This window comes from Ascaphus truei, chromosome 3 (assembly GCF_040206685.1).
Source record: "Ascaphus truei isolate aAscTru1 chromosome 3, aAscTru1.hap1, whole genome shotgun sequence".
Taxonomy (NCBI): Eukaryota; Metazoa; Chordata; class Amphibia; order Anura; family Ascaphidae; genus Ascaphus; species Ascaphus truei.
This window is the reverse complement of record NC_134485.1, coordinates 128111877-128135570: the sequence shown is the minus strand read 5'-3', so window position 1 is coordinate 128135570 and position 23694 is coordinate 128111877. Positions and strand designations below refer to the sequence as shown.

At 41.9% G+C, this 23694-nt stretch overlaps 1 protein-coding gene across 1 annotated transcript in view; it reads left to right on the top strand.

Annotated features, from left to right (window-relative positions):
- The first annotated feature begins 18135 nt into the window (after nucleotides 1-18135).
- Nucleotides 18136-23694, top strand: part of HNF1B (HNF1 homeobox B) — a 59058-nt gene continuing 53499 nt past the window's right edge. Inside the window, exon 1 of the mRNA XM_075589527.1 lies at nucleotides 18136-18615. Within this exon, the coding sequence (XP_075445642.1) occupies nucleotides 18278-18615 (338 nt within the window). The 5' untranslated portion in view covers nucleotides 18136-18277. The remainder of the gene's footprint in view (nucleotides 18616-23694) is intronic.

Genomic DNA, 23694 nt, shown 5'->3' with positions numbered 1-23694 from the left:
GGACTTTTGGTCACCATAGGAAACTATCCCACATTTAAAAAAAAAAAACTTTGCCAAGTGTAGCCCTCTTTCCTACTGACATAGAAAGACTACTAATGCTGTATATACCTGTTGGCTCAGCGAGATCTTGGCCTCCGCTAACTGGGAGCCTGGGGCCACAATGTGTACTTGGCAGCGCCTCCACTTGCCCAGGATCCCAAATTAGTAAGATTCCCCTGGACAAGAATAACAATAATATTCCATATAGTATAACGGTTTACTATAAGTGAATGCAGAACATGAATATACATATATAACTAATCACCATGCAAGCAGATACGGCAATACAATAATATAGCACCTGTGGCCTTGCCACCTCCACCCTGGAGTAATGTCTCTACCCACCATCACGTGTACCCCACACCGTGTCCAATGTACTGGACCAGTCCCTTGGTCACTCAACCCCCAGTGTCCCCAAAGAACCCTCCCCCAAGGCGGGATCAGCGCCTGCAGGTACCGATGTTGGTGCACTTAGTCTAATATCTTCCGACTGCTCCAGCAGCCGGTAACTGTACTTCACAAAGGATCCGCCGATCCAGCGTAGTCTCCTACGAGTCTGTACTTGAGTTCAGCAGCTGGATCCCAAACCACCACTCTCACCGCAGCACACGAAGACACTGTGTCCCCGTCTGCTGATCTCAATAAAGGGTATGCTGTCCCTATCTGTGGGCGTTCCCTGCAGTACCACAAGCTAGTGGTGACTCAGGGCCTGCACTGGGGCCTAAGGGGAATCTCTGGCCTATGCAGTGGGTCACCGACCCCCAGCAATACACACCACCTCTCCCCTTGCTTCCCCGGGGCGCACTGGCTAGCGTGGTCTCTCCCCCACGCTTCCCTTTCCTGCCTGCCAGCAATCCTCCCCTCCTATTTGCTCCCTGGCGTCACGTGTCCCTGCTGAGGCTCATGGGAATTGTAGTCCCAGCTCAGAGCCTCTGTTCTATTGGCCAGCCTTCGCGCGCCATTCACTGTGCATGCGCGAACTTCCTCAGTGTCTCCCGTCGCGCATGGTACTGCACATGTGCCACACGCAACATGGCGGCGCCCTGTGCTTGTCGGTCCGCCACGGAGCTTCTGGGATACCCGTACGCCGCCTGCTCAACCCCCGCCCCCTCCCCCCCCCGCTTCCTGAAGGCCAGCTGGCCTGCCGCTTGTCCCTACAGTACTCTCAGCTAAGTACAAACAAATGGAGGCTCAGGGGAACACCACTACACAAGCAATGTGCGAATTAGCTTATTTCTTAAGTATCTAGGCATGTTGACAAGTATCTCTCCATGTATTATATCGCTCTCTCTTTCTCCACTCTCCCATTTCCACTCCAGCAAAAGCCATGGTATGCAAAGTCATATATCAAGGCAATCAATATATTAGCCCCTTTAGTGCCAAATGGTCCTGCCACTTCCAATGGAACTTCTGGCACTGATTGATAACGTGTCTGCTCTTAGGCCTCGGCCAGGAAGGGAACGTGTGCGCTGGCGCCCGTATGCTGCGCCCTGCTCGGCCGGGCGATTCGTGGCCGGCTAGACGCAAGCTCGCTCGCCTAGGGGTGCAGCCACGACGTCACAGAGCTGGTTCGCCCTCATTGGACGAACCGCTCACGTGATGCACTTGCGAGCGGCATATTCACATTTGCTTGCTCTGAGCACCGAGCGGGCGCAGGCGATTGCTCACGCTGGCCACACACATTTCCTCAATGTGTTTCATCGCGGCCAGCGTGAGCCCGCCCGCTCGCTCAGCGCCACCTTGGACGAGGCCTTAGGAGCGATCACATGATCCCTTCCGGGTTCCGGACGCTGTACCAAAAGTAAAAGGAAACCGCAGGGTAGAGAGGGTTGGGACAGCAACCCCCATGTCCCTTCAGTGTAATTCCCTCTCGAGAACAGCCCCTAAAAAAACATGAAATGGCCATCACGTACACTGTACGTCATTAGCGCACCGCGGGGGGTTAGCCACTTTGCTCCAATTTTGTATCAGCCTGTGATTTCGGGAGTGTCAGTGAAAGACTTAGGGGTCTATGTATCAAGGCCCCTGTTTGATAAAAAGTAGTACATGCTGGGCACTCAGAAAAAATGTACATTTATTAGTTTACAATACCAACATTTCAGTCCAGGCACGGACCATCATCAGGATCGGTGCAACTATACACGATGTGACCACGCCCCCCGACATGCCATAGTCTGCAATACAACCAAGACATTATATTTGCTGAGACTGTGGCTGTGCACATAGAGGATCTAAATACTTTATGCGAACCATAAAAATATACCAAATAACAGAATTTACTAAGTAACTACATTTTCAAGAAATCCAACAAGCAAGATAATCATCAAATAATCGATAAGCCTTAATTCACAGGAATATGGATGTAAAATGTAGTAAAGTAAAGGGTTCACTAATATCAGTTATGTCTGCGGTGCGCAAAGTGGGTGGTGCTGGATTTTTTTTGGGGGGCGTGGGTGCTTGCAGAGGCCCCGCGCTCTTCCCGGGGCATTTAATTAAATGCCGGGGGATCGCATGAGGCCTCTGCAAAAGTAAACACTTACCTTGTTTCAGACGCTGTGACGCGTCGCCATAGCAACGCGGCATCATATAACGCCGCGGTGTCATGCGTGGTGATGTCATACAGCTGTCTCCATAGAAACTGGGTCACATGACGTCACGAGACCCCCGCGGTGTCATTTGATGCTGCAAACAAGGTGAGAGGGAGCTGGCAGGGGGGCGCAGCTCAAACATTTGCGCTCCCCTGGGTTATGTCATAATAGCACTTATACTCCTATTGTAGAGCAATTATCCAAAATAGGTAAATAAATATTCCAAGTGTACAAATCATACAGCAAGATTAGAACCGTATCCAAAAGGTCAAGTCCTAAGCAGGAGGACATCAAGACATCTATAAAAAATAAGGAACAACAAATACTATTACGATCTCAACCCCACATAAATACACATAAATCAAACAACATAAGTGCTAAACAAAAGATTAAAGGAACACAGATCAGGGCAGGCAACAGATTACTGCAAAAAATACATAAATCAGTTTCAGATAAATCATTTTAAAATAAACTAAATTTCTATGAATATAGCCTATCAATATTTTCTCTGCAAAATGTGTTCTAACGTGTAGGTAAAAAAACATCCATATTACTTTAAAATATCATTGTCTCCTTGGAGTGACTGTATCCAAGGTGTAAATCCAAAAGCATTCACGTTGCAGTAATCTATTGTTCCTGTCAGCTCCACGGGAAAATGGTGGAATATACTCCATTCCAAAAATACATAGACGTTATGTTTATGCAGTTGACAATGTTGAATCAACATTGTTTATTCCTCACCCTTAGTCATTTTTTATTTGTGCTCTGAAAAATGTTTCTTAAGTGCTCTAGTAGTTTTCCCAATATACAATAAGCCTTATGGGCATTTCAAAGCATAAATAACATGGGAACTACCACAGGTGATACGAGTACATTTCTTCCCTGTATATCTCTGGGGCCTATTGAGGTAGCTCCGAAAAGTGACTTATCAACAGTTTTGAGCAGGTTTCGAGCGAGTTTGCCTGGGTAGCTATTCAGAAAGCTCCGATAGCATGCCAAACTCGCTTGAAACTCGCATTTTTTTAAATATCGAGCTATTCCGGTAGCTCAGAGATGCAGATCGCGGCTGCAACTTGCATATGCTGATCTTGCCACCCCCGCGGGTGTGCGGAGCTGAACCGCATTAATATCGGCTCCAGGGTCCCCCTACTTTAATCCTATTTATAGGCTAATGCTGTTAAATTACGGGCATTAATGAAATCCCTGCTCTTTGATTGGTTACAATTCTGGGCATTATCCAATCAGTAATGGCCGTGATTTTTAGCACCCTGCCAAATTTTTCAGCCAATCAGCATTCAGTTGTCATTTATAAAGAGTGAGATTTGCTCTTAGACAGGGGAGGTGATTGGACAGGAGGCACCAGCAAGGCACTGACTCCTCCCCCACCCTGCCCACAGAGAGCTCTGCACAGGAGAGTGACGGGAAAAGTTTGTGTGTGTTGTGGGTATAAAGGGGCCCGCAGAGTGTGCTGTGTGTGTGTCTTCTGTTGGTGGGTGTAGAGGGGGCAGCAGAGTCTGTTTTGTTGGTGTGTGTCTGCTGTGTGTGTTTTGGGGGTGTAGAGGGGGGCAGCACTGTGTGTATCTTCACTGTGTTTTTTGTGGGTGGAGGAGAGGTGCAGAGTCTTTTGTTGGTGTGTGTGTATCTGCAGTGTTTGGGTTTACAGGGGGCTGCAGTGGGTGTAGGGAGGGGGCTGCTGGTGTGTGTTTTGTTGATTTAGAGGTGCAGAGTCTGTTTTGTTGGTTTGTGTGTGTTTTGTGGGTGCAGACAGGGCTGCAGTGTGTGTTTTGTGGGTGGAGGAGGGGTGCAGAGTGTTTTGTGTGTGTTTGCAGTGTGTGGGTTTACAAAGGGGTGTAGAGGGGGGGGCTGCTGGTATGGGTTTTGTGGCTTGCCAATCTGTGATCCGTTGTAACTGCTATGGTATGGGAGAGATTAATCCATCCCGGGAGGTCTAATCACCCTCCCTGGGGCAACTATAACCTTCACCCACCCTTTCTACCACCAACAAACCGGGTAGTGGCGGTTAACCCCTTCATTACCTTAGTGTGTAGCTGCTAAGGTAATGCAGCTCTTTTTTAATTTTAATTTTATTAACATAGCATTGATGGAGAGGGTCTCTGAACCTGACCCCCATTAATTTCAGGTCCGGTGACCCCCTGCTTCCCAAGGTATAGGCCCCATTATGGGGTGCCGGTATCTACAGCAAGTTTAATTCTCCTGCGTCACATTTAAACTTGCCAGGGATACTAGCACCCCCTATGGAAACTTGTAACACGGGAAGCAGGGGGTCCCGGTACCTGAAATGAATGCGGGTCAGGTCCAGAGACCCCCTGCTTCAATCCTATGTTAATGAAAACGGGGCGATTGCCTGTAAGAGCTATGCTGGGAGATGCAGCTCTCTGTGTGCAGCTCATACAGACTGCAGGCAAATCGTACGGGCAGAACTCTGGGCGGGAGAGGGCTTTAGATACAAAGGGGATAGAGAGAAGACATCCTTGAGCAGAACGCAAGAGTCGGGATGGTGCATAGCGAGAAATTAGGGCTGAAATGTAAGCTGGGGCAGAAGAGTGAAAAGCTTTAAAAGTGAGGAGGAGAATTGAGTGCGAGATGTGGGATTTGATGGGAAGCCAGGAGAGGGATTTCAGCAGGGGAGATGCTGAGACAGATTTAGGAAAGAGTAGAGTGATTCTATTAGCAGTGTTTAGGATATATTGTAGGGGAGACAGGTGAGAGGCAGGAAGGCTGGACAGCAGGAGGTTACAGTAATCAAGACGGGAGAGAATGAGGGCTTGAGTCAGAGTTTAAGCAGTCGAGCAACAGAGGAACGGGTGTATCTTTGAAATATTGTGGAGGAAAAAGCAACAGGTTTTAGATACGTTTTGAATGTGAGAGAAGAGTCGAGTGTGACCCCTAGGCAGCGTGCTTGGGCTACTGGGTGACTGATATACTACCAACAGTAATGTGGAAGGAGGTAGAAGGACCAGGTTTGAGAGGAAGTATGAGGAGCTCTGTTTTTGCCATGTTAAGTTTAAGTCGGCGGAGGGCCATCCAGGATGATATCGCAGAGAGACATTCAGAAACTTTGGTCTGTACAGCAGGTGTAAAGTCAGGGGTTGAAAAGTAAATTTGTGTGTCATCAGCATAGAAGTGATATTTGAACCCAAGAGATGTGATTAGGTCACCTACAGAAAGTGTGTACAGAGAAAAGAGAAGAGGTCCCACGACAGAGCCATGGGGTAACCCCACAGAGAGATCGATAGAGGAGGAGGAGGTGTTCGCAGAAGAGATACAGTAAAGGTGATTGGTGCTCAAGCATGGAATCCCATTGTTCTAAGTATATGAGGGGGACACTTCTGGGACATGAGATATAAAACCTTTTAAATAGCTCCAGTTGCCCTGAAGGCAGGGGTAAATGCACAAAGACACCCCCCCTAACCTCATTGGGCTGGCCCCAGGTAAGTACTCACGATAGTGTCACCAGTAGTCCTTCTCAATCTGCGTGCAGTTGCCAGTAGGGAGAAATCCAGTGCAAATGGGTTGGTGCAACGCACAGCAAAAAAAGGGGGTGATGGCAGGTCTGGCAAAAATATTTCTTTATTGGGTGGACATAAAAACAGATGTTTTTTATGTCCACCCAATAAAGAAATATTTTTGCCAGACCTGCCATCACCCCCTTTTTTTGCTGTGCGTTGCACCAACCCGTTTGCACTGGAGTTCGCAGAAGAGACACTGAAAGTACAATGGGAGAGGTAAGAGGAGACCCAGGATAGAACTTTTTTATGAATACCAAGAGTATGGAGAATGTGAAGGAGAAGAGGGTGTTCCACGGTATAAAATGCTTCAAAGAGGTTGAGTAATATGAGCAGAACTCTGTCTTTGGCAGCATGGAGGTCATTAGTTATTTTAGTGAGGGCTGTTTCAGTCGAGTGAGCGATGCAGAAGCCAGATTGCAGAGGGTATAGGAGAGAATAGTTGTTGAGAAAATAAAGCAAACGAGAGAATACAAGACATTCAAGGAGTTCAGAGGCAAAAGGCAGGAGGGAGACAGGTCGATTATTAGAAAGACAAGTAAGCGTAATGGTATAACTGTTGCATGTTTGAAGGAGGGAAAGGTTCCAGAGTAGAGGGAGGAGTTACAAATGTGTGTGCGCATAGGGATTATAGAAGGAGCAAAAGGTTTTAGGAGATGGGAGGGTATGGGCTCAAGAGGGCAAGTGGTAGAGAGAGAAGAGGAGATCAACAGTGACACATCCTCCTCAGAGACAGCAGAAAAAGAGTCAAGGCAGGAGGAGAGTTAGGAAGCGGTGTAGGATGGGAGAAGGAAACAGAGGAGATGTTCTGATGTATGGATTCCACCTTTTCCTTAAAATAGTCAAAGTCCTGAGGTGAGATGGAGGATGAAGAAGAGGCAGCTGACGGTGGTCTGAGTAGAGAGTTAAAGACAGAGAAGAGCTGGCATGGGTTAAACTTGTGCGTGTTGATTAGTGAAGAAAAGTAGGTTTGTTTAGCCTGACAGAGGGCAGAGTTTAAACAGGATAGCATACATTTGTAGTGAAGGAAGTTTTCGAGAGTGTGAGATTTCCTCCAGAGGCGTTCAGGGGAACGAGTGGAGGAACGGGCATGTAGATCAAGACAGGAGGATAAGGCAGAGTTGTAGTTCCTGACCAGGTTGTCAGGTTCTGGAGCAGAACGGAGATAGGAGAGGGAGGAGTGTAAAGTGGAATCAAAAGCTGGTACGTTAATAAAGCTGAGGTTTCTGCAAAAACGAGTGGTAGATGGAGATGGAGAAGGGGAGAAGTGTGTGAGAGAAAATGAGATGAGGTGATGGTCAGTGAGAGGAAAGGGGGAAATGGAGAAATCAGAGAGAGATGTTTTTAGTGAAAACCAGGTCTAGGTAGCGGGCATCCTTGTGGGTGCTGGCTGCAGTCCACTGTTGAAGGCCAAAACAAGAGGTTAGAGGAAGAAAACAGGAAGCCCAATGGAGAGAGGGGTCATTAATGTGGCAGTTGAAGTCCTCAAGGAGAAGAACAGGAAAGTCTGAGGAGAGAAAGAAAGAGGGCCAGGATTCAAAGTGAGAGAAAGGCAGAAGCGGAATGAGTAGAGGTAGGTGGGCGATAGATGACCACCACATGGAAAGGGAGAGGAGAGAAGATCTGGACAGTGTGAGCCTCAAAGGAGGGAAAAGCAAGAGAGGGAGGAATAGGAAGGGTACGGTAATGGCAGAGAGAGGAGAGGAGGCGCCCCACACCTCCACCCCTACCATCAGGTCGCGGAGTGTGGGAGAAAGGAAGGCCACCATGAGAGGGCAGCTTTCAGAGCAGTCAGACTAAGTAAGCCAGGTCTCAGTTATAGCAAAGAGGAGCAGAGTGTGAGAGAAAAAGAAGTCATGCACAGAGAGGAACTTGTTAGAAAGGGAGCGAGCATTCCAAAGGGCAAAGGAGAAAGGGAGAGAGGAGGGAGGGTGGCAGGGGATGGGTATGAGGTTGGAGGGGTTGACACCAGAAGGCGTAGAAGTTGTATTTGGCATGGGAGGACAAGAGAATGTAGAAATAAGACAGGGACCAGGATTGGGAGAGATATCCCCAGAAGCAAGGAGGAGAAGCATGGATAGAAAGAGAATATGTGAGAAGGATTTATAGGGGTGTGTTTTAGTGCAGAGGTATAGCTGGGTAGAGTCAGAGGGCGCAGGTAAGAAAGGAGTTCATGTGAACTGAGAAGTGGTGAAGGAAGGAGAGATGGAGATATATGAATAGAGTTAGAGACATAATGAGGCTGGTAGCAAGAAGTGCATAATTTGAAAAGAAGTGAGGCCATAGCAAATATAAATAGTAAAGGCGGCATCACAGCAATAGTAAAGTGCTGAGATGTGCAATCTTGGATAGATAATACCCTCCTTCCCGCGTAGATCAAATTCTGGAATCAGGACCAGTAGGTGTTGTCCATTTGTTTAAACCTTTTGAACTCCCTTTTAGACACCACATTGCTTGCTACTTACTGTACAATGAGCTACTTGAACGTGGGCTGCAGACGTAGTAGTATCATTAGCTTTCATAAGCGTTTGTGAGATGCTCTGTCCATCAGCATGTGCTTACAAACTTTACCCAGAATATGATCTTCCTGCAAAATACCACAGTGTTTGCGTGTTAACCATTTAAAATTAGCACTAGCTGTGGAAAACCTATCCTCTTTCAGTTTGGGAGGATAAGAATCATATTGGGTCAGCTGATCGAAGCATTGGTGCAAAACCTATGGGCTATATCCTCTATCTGAGAATGTTTCCCTTTTTAGTGTAATTTGTTTCTGTTCCTTATCTGTTCCACTGGGAAAAGGGCAATGAATCAATAAGATGAGGATGGTAAGAATTTGCATGCAATAATGTGTTACGATCTGTATTTTTACAGTACATTGTCATATGTACCAGTTTGTATTTAACATACACCTCCACATCTAGAAAAGAGTTGGCTGTTCTACTCCAAGATAAACAGAAAACTTTTGTATTCTGTAAATTGTTGAGAAGGTTAATGCAATCTGTATGCTGTTCCTTTGAACCCTGCCAGACGATAAATATATCATCAATATATTGTGGGTGCAGTTTAATGAACTGGAAAAAAAATAGAATGATACATATAATTAGATTCGTACATATCCATGTACAAGTTTACATAGGCCGGTGCTAGATTAATGCCCATAGTGGTACCAGAAGGTAGAAGGAACTGTCTTTCAAATTGAAAATAGTTTCTAAAAAGGACTGCAATATTGGCATCAAACAAATAAATGGGAGACGATCCTATATGTTCTTTCTGCATTGCCTCTCTAACCACATCTAAATTACCCTGATGTGGTACACTGGCATATAAATGATGTAATGTCCATCGTCACCAAAAGGTCAGTATCATGATTAAAAGTACTCACATGCAATTGTTCCAAAAAGAAAAGGGTATCCCTCAAATAAGATGGAATTCTTTGTACTGATTTCTGTAGCAAACATCGAGATACTAAGCTAGTGGCTGCATAAGCGAGTTAGTTGCCGCAATAATGGATCATGTCCGGTGGATTGATAAGTGTCTTATGGATTGTAGGCAGCGATAACTACAGTTAGCAGTCTGTTTAGCAATCCATTGGTTATCAAATCTTGTTTGTATCGCTGATAATCCCAAGTAGGCTCATGTGAGAGTGGGCATTAACAGTCTCAATCACATTGTCGCAAAGCATAATTTATAGAATTTTCATAATGCAAAATCACAATCCCATCACCCTTGTTAGCCCTCAACCTCGGAACCGGACCAGACTACCCTTTGCCTGCCGCCTGCCTCGACCTCGGAACCGGACCTGACTACCCTTTGCCTCCCGCCTACCTTGACCCCGGAACCATACCTGACTACCCCTGCATCTCAGGCCTCTGATTATGACTCGTTGGTACAACACACCCAAAAATATTGCCAAGTACATACCAGGCTACTCCCCTGTGCCCCAAGGGTTGCAGTGATGTGGCTTCTCTCCTACATATGTGGTGGTCCTGTCCCCCCGGGTACAGGAGCTTTGGAGACAGGTGAGAACCTGGCTCCAGCAGATCCTGAGTTCAGACATGCCCCCAGACCCGTGGTTATTTCTGTTGAACAGGCCACTCCAGGACCACACAAGGGCCGAAAATAAATGTATAACCCATATTGTTACAGCAGCGAGGTGCTCCATAGCGAGCCTGTGGAAGCAAGACAAGCTACCGCCAATTCAGGTCATTAGGAATAAGGTATGATTGAAAAACTAACCAGTTTCCTGAACGACATATGCCATAACTTCCAAAAACTCTGGCTATCCTGGATTTCATATGCAGCTATCCATATGTGGACTTAGGCTCCCTTTGTCTGTAACCTCTTGGGTTCAGTCCCATGTAACAGGTAGGGACTTGCCAAGGGAACCCATGGCATTAATTTGAACTAAATTGAGTATATGTGAAGAACCAGGTCCCTTAGAAGTGGTCCTCAAAGCAGGGGTAGGGGTCTTTTCAGATTGCAACCGCAAACTAAGTTAAAACTGTGTAAAGTACCATAAATTGATGTTCCACTGCTGTGCTGTTCCCCCCCCCCCCACCCCCATACGCACTCCTCCACCCCCATTTTTTATGTACTCCCCACTTCTCCTCCCCCCAACACCCATCTTCTGATGTTTTACTACTGTATATCTCTGTTTGAAATAACCAATAAAAAATTTAAGTTTAAAAAAAATATATATATTTCTAATGCTTAGTTACATAGGCCCTATGAAAAAAACTGAGCATATAAGATTATTGGAGTTAAGTATCAAGGCTAATGTGGTATTAAAAATAATTATCAGTTGTATCTTAGAACAAATTCTATAGAAATCAATAGAACCTTGTCTCTTACATCTGGTGCAATTTTTTTCCCCCCAGAATTGCACCACTTCTGTCTTGATACATACAGTAGTCCCCTGCACGAGATACAGCACCAAAATTCTCATGGCTGCGGAACTGGTGAAAAAAATGGTGCAACACATACTGTAGCACCAAATTTACCAAAACAAACAAAATCGAATTGAAAGTTGTTTTTGAAACTTCTATGCTGGCACCTACCATATGAAAATTTCCCTTGGAGTAAATTGCCTTGTTGGTGACGGAAGTGCAATCCCGGATGGGACGTCACTGCTGGCAGAAGAGGCCTCCCGCTCTTGGCGTACATGCACAGGAGCCGTTGCTGATGGCTTGGCGTGCTTGCGCAGTAGGCGCCATGTGGGCGCCGACGATGGCTCGGCGCGCCTGCGCAGTAGGCACTGGCTTGGCGCGCAGACGCAGCACAGGTGGAGCTCACACACACAGAGACACACACACACAGAGACAGATTTGCACCAGATTTATCAAAGAATAAGGTCCCAGTAGGATACAGTATACATGGATAAAAGTGGTACAGTATTTTTTTCTCCAGTTTTGCCCCATTTTTCAGCCAGGAAATGTTGATACATAGCCCCAATAGATGGCTATGTATCCAAACCTGTTGAAGTCTTGAACCTGAACCTGAACCATGGGTCAGCGGCTGACTTATGGAGCAGTGGAGTAGAGGGTACTGTTATGTTCCCCCTCTTTCTGTCACTCGATGACCCAACTCTTTCATTCCATGATCCTTCTTCTCTCCTGCTGGGGGTCCCAGCCTTAGAAGGGAGCCAGAATGCTGGGGGCCAAAGTAAGTGGGAGGCCAGGCTGAGAGTGGCCAGCTGAAGGCCGCTGAAATGCTGAGATGAACGGGTGACTCACTGGAGCTTAGGTGGCGGGATGCTGAGACTGGCTGAGGGCTTACTTTCTCGCTCAAACAGACCGCGAATCGACATGCGCACTTATGTGCGCGCGCACTTTCGCCACTCTTTCGCTGTGTTCTGTGGTAGCTTTCAAACAGAAAACGACCGCTGGCGGCGAAGTGCAGCGTTGTCGCGGCTGCAACTCGAGCTTTCAACTGAAGTTGAAATTTCAAACAGCAGCCGCGTCACGTGCACTTCACCAGCCAATCACAAACACACACACTTTTTTTTTTTTTAAGTTACGCCCCCAATCTCGTAATTCTGTCTGATGGGGATGTTCACACATCGCCCAGCAGACAGAGGCTCGCAAACCTTTGCGCGACCGTGTAGCAGCCTGTTTGATCAAGGCCTTAGGCTGCGGTCCCAGTGCGTTCTACAGCGCAATGTGCGCACAAGCACCGCCTCCCAATCTATCCGGGACAAGTACAAGCGTCGGCGCGCATTTAGCAGCCGCGCTGTACTGCAAGTTTTCCCACATACAAAAAAATTGTATGTGAAACTTGCGACGGAAGCGTGGCCACGCCCCAGCCGGTGGTTCAGCCAATGAGGGCGAACCAGCCGCGTGAGGTCATGGCCATGCCCCCGCAAAATACACACCACGCCCCCTCCCGTCGCAATCTCCCTCTCTCCCTGGAGACCGCAGATCGCGGTTAGTGCTGTGCACGCGCCGCTCCCCCCCCCCTGTCGGGCGCGCGTGTCACAGTGATGAATGGGACCGCAGTCTCAGAAGCACCACAGGCTGCAAGGGCAGACCTTAGGCCCGGGCCATAGAGGGGGGGAGCCGTGCTGAGGCGAGCGGACGCTGAGGCTCGCCTGCAGAAGCTGGGCGATTTCATGCCCATACAGGCGAGCCAGCGTCCGCGATCGGAGGTGGGGGGAGACTGTAGGGAGGCGGGGCAGTGACGTCGCTGGGCCAATCGCCCGCGACGCACTGACGTCGACGTCACGGCACCGACGTCACGGCACCGTGACGTTGACGCAGCCCCACTCTCATTGGAGGGTTTCAGCCGATAGCGCGCTGAAAAACAGCTTGGCGCTCGGCTGAAACCTCCAACTCCTCCGCACGCCTGCGGACGCTCGCGTGAGCCCCCTCTCAAGGCATCCTCATTGAGGATGCAGGGGCTCAGCGAGGAGCGTCTGCACGCCTCAGCACGGCCTGTCCATCTATGGACACGGCCTTCGTAGGAAGCAGACAGTGCGGGAAGCGTTTTGCTGTCTGGGGGAGGGACGCACGGTGGTGCGGAAGTTGCCTTAAGGGGGCCGAATGCTGAAGGCCTAACTGGAGAGGAAGCAGGTGATGCTTGGGACCTCAGGGAGGGATTGAACTGGGAGTGTTGGATGGGGAGTGTCACTAATGTGATTTTGATTAGCAGCTTTTTTGGTGCAATATTGTTGAACAAAAATGAATAACCTGAAATTTAACAATCTGCCCCTTTTAGATTTTTTTTTTTTGTCACACAGGAATGCACTCTGTTAGGCGTACAGATGTACAAATGGTATGTATAAAAAAGAATGTTTCTGTACGCCCCCCCCCAAAAAAAATTAGAACGTGCATTCATTAACAGCTACGTTCAACTTGTCATAAACCCTAAAAAGACTGTGTTAACGTTAATGAAGTTGGTACAGTATATATCAACCCCCAAAATTATTTTGACGCAGCAGGGATATTTCATTATATAGGTTACCAAAATGTGTTAATTTCACAGCATGGCTAGTATAAATATTATTACACTAGTAATGTATACTTAATAACACTATTTATAAATAAATAAAACACAGAATTATTTAAAATTATATCAATCTGGTATTCAACATGATGAGATGCGTCAGAAACCATTTAAAACAACAAAGCGGGTGTCACATGTATGAAGCCTTCACTTATACAACCCACATTTTTCCAGCGAAAGATATCTTTATTGATTTTCTGAACAAAACATTAGTATACAAATAAGTAGAACAATAAGGGACACCTTTGCTTATGAAGATAATATCAATTAATGTCACATAGTACAGAATACTTATACGCACATTTTATGAAGGTTTGCATAACTTTTTTAGTACTAAAATGTTGACACACCAGAGAATAAAAAAATAAAATCAGTACATACAGTATGCCCCATGATATCTCATGTGCAAAACTGAAACAAAAATATGGGGCACCATATTTATCAAAGAAAAAAGTACTATTGAATCTGGTGCAATGTTTTTGCATTATTTTTGCCCCACTTTTGCAGCCGAGAGACTTTGGAGGTTATTTATCATAGACTTTTGTGGCTGCAAATATATTATGGAAAAGCATTTCAATTGAAACAAATAGGATTTTCTTGATTGATAAATCAGTGGTTTTTGCACCCGTTTTGTTCTGGTTCTGCAGCTAGCCGATGTTGATAAATTACCGCCTTTCATACCTAACCCATATAGGCTTCAAAACATAAGCAAAACTAGAGCAAAAAAAATCACATTTATCTAAGAGAGGCGTCCTTTAGGATTCAGTGGGTGATGTATCAAAAGTGGGGCAAAAAAAACATAACTCAAGATTTATGAAAAGCAATGGGATTTTGGTCCTTTGATAAATTTGTTGCATTATTTTTCACCTATTTTGCTCCAGTTTTGCAACTTTGATAAATGAAGCCCAGTGTGAGTTTTTGCATTGATGAATAAGGTGCAGTTTGTTTGCTCAAGTTTCACCTCACATTTGTAACAGGGAGAATTTTATACAGAGACCCCGTGAGCAGTTATTTACTAATCATTTTCCTGTTTCAAACATGTGGTGCTGCTTCTTCCCCAGTCTTGCAGCAGCGAGACTTAAATAAATACAATTTTCTCATTTCAAGGAGGCAAAAGATGTATAATATTCTCCATGTTTATTACGCATATGCTTAAAACTCAGAACATGTTATTAAAGCATTATAAAAGTTGTAATTCATTTTGGTGACTTATTTAGGAGAAAATCGGAATTAAATATAAATATACACTCAGATATCTAAATAATAATATTTGATATCGTTTCCTGTATATTTATTAAACATGATGTAAGTGATCACGTTATAAAAGTGAACATTTCTTAGACAGAAGTGTGGTTCTGGATAGAAATGTCCACTTTATTAACATTTCTTTTTAAACTTGTTTTCCTTATCTGTGTCTGTAAAAATCCTATGTACAGTGCGGCTTACAACGCACTGTACGGTAATTGTGAAGCGCTTTCAATCCCATTGGGACAAAAGGGCTACATGAAATACATGTATTATTTTATCGAAGGTGCTTGTTGTGAGGTAATTACATTGCCCTTAACGTCAGCTGGAATATGACAGGAAAACTTTTATTTGATTACTTTTGCTACCAGAGGACTATCAGTATGCATTGCCGGCCCTTCTGTTAACGAGCTAACGAGTTAGCAAGGCATTTGAAGGCGTCTGTCAAGAAAAATGCTGATATGTTAATTTATAAAATAAAAAAAAAGTCCCCATTCAGAACATCCCTGGTGCACAAATGGAACAAAACTGGTTAAAAAAATGGCAGCATATTATCAAAGCAATAAACCATATTGGATTCCATAGAAATGTTTTTCCTTGATAAATCTGGTGCTGTTTTGTTACCCAAGTTGTGTACACAGGACACTTTGATAAATAACCCCCTTTACAGCTACCTTTAATTGCAAGTGTAATTATCCTGAGATGGTTGAAGTGCCTAATGGAATTAGAGAGGTTCTAAGTACTTAAATGTAATGGGGGAAAATCAATATTACAGCTTCAGCTAGGATTGTTTACATTTGTTGTGAATGTCTACCTTTTCTTAAGAATAATCCATCAATTTTGCAATTTTCACCAATTTTGACAGAATTTTGCAAAAATTACAATAAATAGCAGCATATAAAGGGACTGACGCCCCTGCACATTAAGTTTTAATAGATTTTGGGGGTGCAGCTTGCAGATTTATGCAAAAACATGTTCATGAATGAAGGGCAAATTTCACCTGATTCAAAAACTTTGCTGAACATTTTGCAGCAAATAAACACATCCCATTTGGGCATATTCACATGTCTCAGACAGGTCTGCAACTCCATTTTCTCTTAGCATACAGTGCTTCTACTTCCGCCAGGGATTCTGGGTAAGAACATGCAAATGAGCGCCGAGTGCCTTTGCAAATCTCTAGCCAGAACTGGACAACCACAAATAATGAGTGGCATGCGCCTCTTGCAAGTGTTGAACAAGTTTGTTACATTTGGCATGAATTCTTGTAGATATTGCTGTGAGCACTTTTTTTTTTCAATGCATTTTGTCAAGATTCTAGTTTCTATATTGTAAATCCATGTAGAGTGTAAACATCTTTTAAATAGAGACTGACAAAAATCTATCCAGAGAAAAAGTAAGATTGCACGTGGAAAATGTTAATTTAGATAACATAATGCCACAGTCAACCACTTGTGTGATAACCCCTCATTTGGCAATGAAGTTATTGTACAATCTTCTGATTATTCTGATCTGCTGGCAAGTGCCAGCTTTGAAGAGATTACAACCTAGAACACGAAGAATCAAATGTTCTAATACTCGTAGATTTTAAATGCAGAATGCACCTCATTGCTTAGCTGTTGAATGGGATAAAATGGGTTTCCTAGGGGGGCATTGTTTTAACAATCCTTTTGAACTTGCTTGCAGCCTAGATAACATTCATTACAGATAATTTTATCAAACTAAAGTAAAAGTTACTGGCAGGAATGATTGAGAAAACAATAACATGGTAGGTACCATTTGTCACCTACTGTATGTATGAATCCCATCCAAATTATCTCTGCAGCTGGGAGGTTCCGTTTATCTTTCATTGTCATTAAGCTTCCACCCATATTTTTTTTTCTCTGCGTTTATGCTTATAATTCATACCATAATACACCCTTTTTTTTGCATTACAATATAATATTTGCTATACAAAAAAAAACTATTATTCTTCCAATCTCGCAGTTGACATTTACCTGAGAATCTTACACTCTTTCATTTATTTTTTTTAAAGGAAAATAACGAAATATTTCCTTGAAGTTCCTAATTTTCCCTCAATATTTGACCGAGTTATTTAGATAAAATGGGTCCATACAAAAAGACACATTTTTTTCCGACCCCAGCAATTTTTAGAATTAAATGTACCTTTAGAAAATACAAATACAACGAACAAATCACAAGTAATATGATCACTTATAATATAATATATATACATATATATATATACAGGACACTATATCAAATATTATTATTTAGATATTAGATTGTATATGTACATTAGATCCCGAATTCTAAGTAGTCACCACAATAAATGTCAACTTTTATAACACTTTAATAACATTGTCTTAGTTTTAAGCACATGCGTAATAAACACTGGAACATTACAAATCTTTTCACACAAAAAAAAAACATTTATGATCGCTCACAAAGTACGTCCTTTATTTTATCTCCAGAAAGAAAAAAAAAAACACTTTTATTTATTTATTTTTCAAGCACATATAAAATAAATCTTCAAGAAATGGTTACTTTTTCCTAAAACCACCGGTTTAACATTATTTATTTTTTCCCATACATACCATACGCGGATACAGGAATGCATAAAAAATGCTTTGATTGCAACCGGGATCCTCGTTTTCTTTCAAATGTGGATGATAGTTGCATTTTTCTCTTTAACTAGGTGCATTATTTTATATCCGTAATGGGTGCCTGGGATTAAAAAAAAAAAAAAAAAAAGGAATAAGAAATTAGTTTAAATATATACTGATTCCAATCTCTGCATTTGCTTTGTAACTTTTTTTGTAATATCCCTTTAGCATTTTCATCTTATCTTCAGCATATATTTTTTTTTTGTGATTGAAAAACTGACTTCTATTAAAAACGAAACAAGTTGTAATAAATGCCGTCCCAGGTTATGTCTCCTACTTACTCTAAAGCCAGCAGGCAGTATTTGAAGTTAGTTAGTTTTTTTGGGGGGGGGGCGGTGAGATTTTTTTTTTTTTTTTTTATGCACTTGGTGGCTTCTTGCTTAACAAGTCCAAAGTTCAGCTAAAGTTTGGCTGATAAACAGAACCAATAAAGGCGTTTTAAGTCACCAGGCATAAACACGGTGAGCTGAGTCTCTCACAGGAGCTGCCTCCCACTTTCATCGCATCCTGTAGGAAGGTCTCTTTACCCTTCCCACTGATTTGCATATGTTATATTGCCTAATGGAGGATATCATTGCCAGTTAGAAGTATCAGACACTCTGCAGGGAGATTCTCTGAAGGCACAAGAAGAACAGGTGCTCAGAGACAAGGACATCCAAGATTTCTCTCTTTTTTCCCCCCCTTCTTTCCCCTCACCCTTCTTTTCTCTTCTAAAATGGTGTCTAAACTTACATCTCTGCAACAAGAACTTCTGAATGCTCTCCTGAGCTCTGGAGTTACCAAAGATGTTTTAATGCAAGCCTTGGAAGATATGATCCCCACCCCCAGTTTTGGGGTGAAGTTGGAGAACTTGCAGATGTCTCCTGTGCATGATGCTGACACTAAGCCTGTTTTCCTCAATCTAACTAATGGGCACAACAAGGGCAAACTGTCCGGGGATGAGTGCTCAGAAGATGGGGATGACTTTGACACCCCTCCAATCCTTAAGGAACTTCAGTCTCTTAATACTGAAGAGGCAGCAGAGCAAAGAGCCGAAGTGGACAGAATGTTAAGGTAAGAAATATCCCATTACAAAGGTAGTCGTTTAGTAGTTTTCCTGGTAGTACCCTTCTTTTATAAATGTTATTAAATCTGATTGATAGACACAATTATGTTTTCATTTTGACCTGTAACTGACATGTCCTACAAAAAAAACCTGATATTTCCTAGGAAAAAAAAGTTAACTACACAAATCTTGGATTTCTCCTGCGAGGCTAAATATATTTATTACAAATAATAACACATAATTTTTGTCATTGTTGTTTTATTTTAAAAAAAAATTGAAAAAGTAGTTGCTAAAAACCAAAGTCTGTGTTAGTGGGAAACGAATAGTGAAACGTGCAACAGCCTTTCACTTATTTTATGCTAAAATAATGTATATAATGTATGCTAAAATAAAAAAAGACATGTTTTTAGTTACCGAGTTTTTACTCATTACTAGTTATGTTGAAAATGAAAAGTTGCCTCTTTTTTTTTAACCCAGGTCAAAATATTATCAGTCTAAAGATAGTAGTTCTACATTTCTGAACTTAACTTGCAATAAGTATTATTTTGTTTAACTGAATGAAGTAATGTGATATTACTCATATATATGTAGGAGCTTTATAAAAAAAAATGTAAAAAATGAGAACGATTAAAATAGGAATATTATCTGCAAACGTTTCCTGACTGATATTATTAGTTCAAAACAATTGACATTTAAGGGACTCAGTATGTACAAACACAAGCAGATATTAAAACAGCCCGCCAGATCTCGTAGTCTGACAGGCTAGTTACTAATTATCTAAAGAGTTTATTATTTCTTCTCTTGAGCAAAATATCAACCAAATGCCGCCAAGTTATTTATTATTAACCACTGGAAGTGACTTTAATTAATACTATATCTAAAGGTATGATTACAATAATGCACTCCCCCAGGGGTAAGGTGCTATTGCATATGGCTTGCCAGCAATTCATATATAACATTTGTTATTTGCAGAGTTTAAAAGGGAATGTTTTATCTGTTACATTTAGTGGACTAATATTTCGTTGTTTAGACTGTATTAGAAAACACATTTTTAAACATAATTATAGGAATTCTTATGTTCTTTGTATCTTCAACGTTTTGTTAACACGTTAGTTTCCATTTCAGAAGTTACACTTCTTGCTACATTTTTGTATGTTACCAACATGTTTTAAACTCGGAAGAATGGATACAATAAATTGAGTGCCTTTTAAAACCATTTAGGGGTAAGGGGTGGATAAGATTATCTGTTTCGCTTTAGAACGTTTCAAAGAAAGGGTTGGTTTACAGCACTGCAATTTCTGTCTTTAAGTGCCTACAAAATAAAGAAAAAGACAGACTTTAAAAGGACAAATAGGAATTTGTATTGTTTTCATTTTATAAGGTATTTAAATCTTATATTATACCTAAATATCCGTTTTTTTTTAATCCAAGCTTTTTATTCCTGTTGCTGCTCTGCAAATATTTGTAGAAATACTGAATGTATACAATCTTTAAGAAGAAAAAAAAAAAAAACCGTATGTTACAGTAAATCCCGCAGCAGATAAAACACAATAAACTCAAGCACGTGGAGTTTGGTGTTATTAATTTATTTCTATAAATCATCAACAGAAAGATACACAAAGAGTTGTGATTTAGCTGAATAGAGAGGCTGGTTACTCATTGGCAAGTTGTAAACCAAGCTGAAAAAAAGCTTAAAGACAGATTTTGGCATTCTATTAAATACATAAACAACAAGGTGTTGGGTCCTAAATGACTTGACCAAAATAAAGGATTTCTGTGGACCTGAAAGTTTTCATTTTTCTGTTTTCCACCCAGAGAGGTGATTTTCTTTTGACAGGAACAAGCATTATTACTGTATTTACAAATGAAAATAATCCAACCCATTTCAGGTGTTATATTAAAGTTTCTCCAGTCCGTTTCCGTTGTGGGGTTGTTTTATGTTCCTTCTGTTGATAGAAAGCCATGGTTCTATTTACTTTTTTTTTGTCTACTGCAAATTTAAGACAAAACAAGCAGACTCTTCGTAATTAAAAAAAAAAACATTTCTGTGGGATATTCCTTTTCTTTGATACATTTCATGCTGATTTTTGCCCTCATTTTCAAGCTGAGTGGCTTTAATAAGTAGACCCACCTTTGTCAGTAGCCGTGATTGTTACATTTGCTTAATAATACATAGAACTTCAACATTTAAGACAATATGGTGTAAAATAGTGACTGATGACGTGAACAAAATCAAGATGTGAAAGTTGTGAATATTCACTGTTGTCTAATCCATTAAGCGGTGAGAAGGAGTGAACGAAAGAAAGACTAAAGCCAGTTATTTTGGCCTAAAGTTGAGTAAGAGTTCCAATAAATTCAATCACATCTAATACATCGGGGGGTCATTTATCAAAGTCTCTCAATGGCAAAATTGGTTCAAAAATGCTCCATCATGTTTATCCACGAAGCATATCTCATTGGTTTTACTGGGAGTGATTTTCCTTGAAGAATATGTCACAATTGGAGCAAAATACAGTATCCGATTAAAACAAAATATTCCAATTTGAAAGCTGTGAGATATTTCCACATTTTGACCCAGTTGTGCTGCTTGGAGACTTGGCTTTTTAAAATTTACCAAAATTTCTGTTATTTCAGAACAGTGTTATTTCTCTTGTACCGTAAAAAAAAATGGGCGTCTTAAATTATTGGTGTCAACCACCACAACTTTGTCTTATAGTTTTATTTATGGGCTGCAAAAATAGTGCAAAAAACACAATTTCTTCGGTAGTTGTGATGCTATTTTGTCTACCATTTTTTTTCGCCAGCTTTGCACATTTATATGGTGCACTATAATAAAAGGACCCAGTAAAATTATTTAGAAATATGCCAGGAGGGTATTTTTTAAAGGCACAGACTGCAAAACTGGGTCAGGGTTATTATTATTGTTTATTGGTAAAGCGCAAACATATTCCACAGCGGGGTTACAGAGTGACATCAATTGTATAAACAGAATGACATACTAAATAAAGACAACACAAACTCAAACAGATACAAAATGTAATGAGAGTCCTTCTCGTGAGAGCTTGCAGGGAATCAGGGGCAATGATGGAACAAAAGGTAAAGTGGCTGCTCAGTGTGGGACGGAGTATACCTCAGGGTGGGGTATGGTCCATGGGAACAGGGGTTATGTATCAAAGTCTCCAGTATGCAAAACTGGTGCAAAAAGATAGCACCAGTTTCATTAAGACATGGGAATCCCGTTGAAATCAATTGGATTTTTTTCTTTCATGAACTTGGTGCACTGCATTTGCCCCAGTTTTGCAGCTGGGAGATTTTGGTAAATTAAGCACTAGGTCTATTGATTACAAAAATTCCCTCTGCCTTCAGTTCTTTCTGGGACAGCACATACGTTTATTGATATTAATGTTCCCGTGCAGTGGTATTGTTACTGAATGTTGACAGAGGCAGCCCTCGCAGTTCAAAAAGTATCCATTTTGCATATTTTGGAGGTGGGTGTGTGTTTGCCAGCTGCCTTTGTGTGCTTTTACCATATGTTCACCTTTTCCAAAGATGCAAGTTACGACACTAGCAAAATCAACTTGCCGGTTCTCTCAAAGCCAACCTTGGTTTTCCACGGTTTGATCTTAAAGTCTTAAGTGAACAAACCAATATTGATATAAACTTATACTCTTAATAAATCATTTTAATCTATGAACAGTTTGCAAGCACAGTTGATATAAATGACTTATTTGATACCATTAGAACCCGGGTTCTCACAATGCAAAGGGGTGAAAATGTTGTGGATTTTAGTTGAATTATTTAGTGGAAGGACAGAAACTATAGCATTTTGGGGGACATTTATCAAAGTCACCCGACTGCAAAAAGACCACCCATTTTACCAAGGAAAAATATTCTTCTTCAAACCAGTGGGATTTTCTCATTTGTTGAGTCAGGTACTGTATTTGTGGACCAATTTTGCACAATTTTTCTATCTGAAAGACTTTAATAAATGACACCCTATACAAGAACATTTATGTTTCCCTTTTTAATTGCTGGCGTAACATGCAATTTATTTTTGGCCAATCCAGTCCAGAATACTTTAGCATACGGATTACAGTGATAAACGTTTGTTATAATGACCAGCACATTTAAACAAAATTTTAAATGACAGATCAATAAGGTTTGGATATGATCTAGTGTAAAAGACTTAACTGATTAAATCAGTTTGATTACATATATGGCATGTGGCATGCACAACAGAATAAGCTTTAGAACTGACATTAACTTGACAAATAAGGGTGCAGTTCCACTAGGCAATTGATATTGGACTTGCCATTATGTGAAAGTATTTAGTTGTGTAATATTGCTTGTACTATCTTATCAGTTTTTTTTCCTGATTTACAATTTATTTTAATCGTTTTGAAGATTTAGGGATGAAACCCTATTTATGAGAAAACATAGTAAAAAAAAAGAATCAATCAAATATGCACTCACCAGATATAGAATGTGGAGCAAATATACTGTAGACAAAAAGACCTCACCTGGGTCCAGTTGGTGCTGAAATCCTATGCCTCCGCATTTAGGCATAAATAATCAGTACAATAGTAAAGCAAAAATGGATCATCAAACAACAATAAATCTGGCGTAATCAATAAAATGCCATGTAGACAAAGAACATTTTGCAAAGCAGCATAGAATCTACTATTTTAATTTGTGACCCGCACAGGGTAAAAAGTAAAAAATAACTCGAGTCCCATAGCATAACAGTTTGTATGTATGTATGTATGTATGTATGTATGTACGTCTTTATTTATATAGCAAAAAGCAAGGGTAATGCTGCACACCACAATTTGAATAATAGTAGATACTGTACTTGCTGTTACCGGTGCTCCTGGAACAGGGGAGTTCCTGACAATGACAAGCTCCCAAGCAGACAAAAAAGGAGAAGCTTCCAGGGCACTGCAGATTTTCAAAATAATTTAATGAACAGGCACAATGTTTCAACCACCAAGCGTGGTCTTTCTAAAGTGAGAAAGACCACGCTTGGTGGTTGAAACATTGTGCCTGTTCTCAAGTGAGAAAGACCACGCTTGGTGGTTGAAACATTG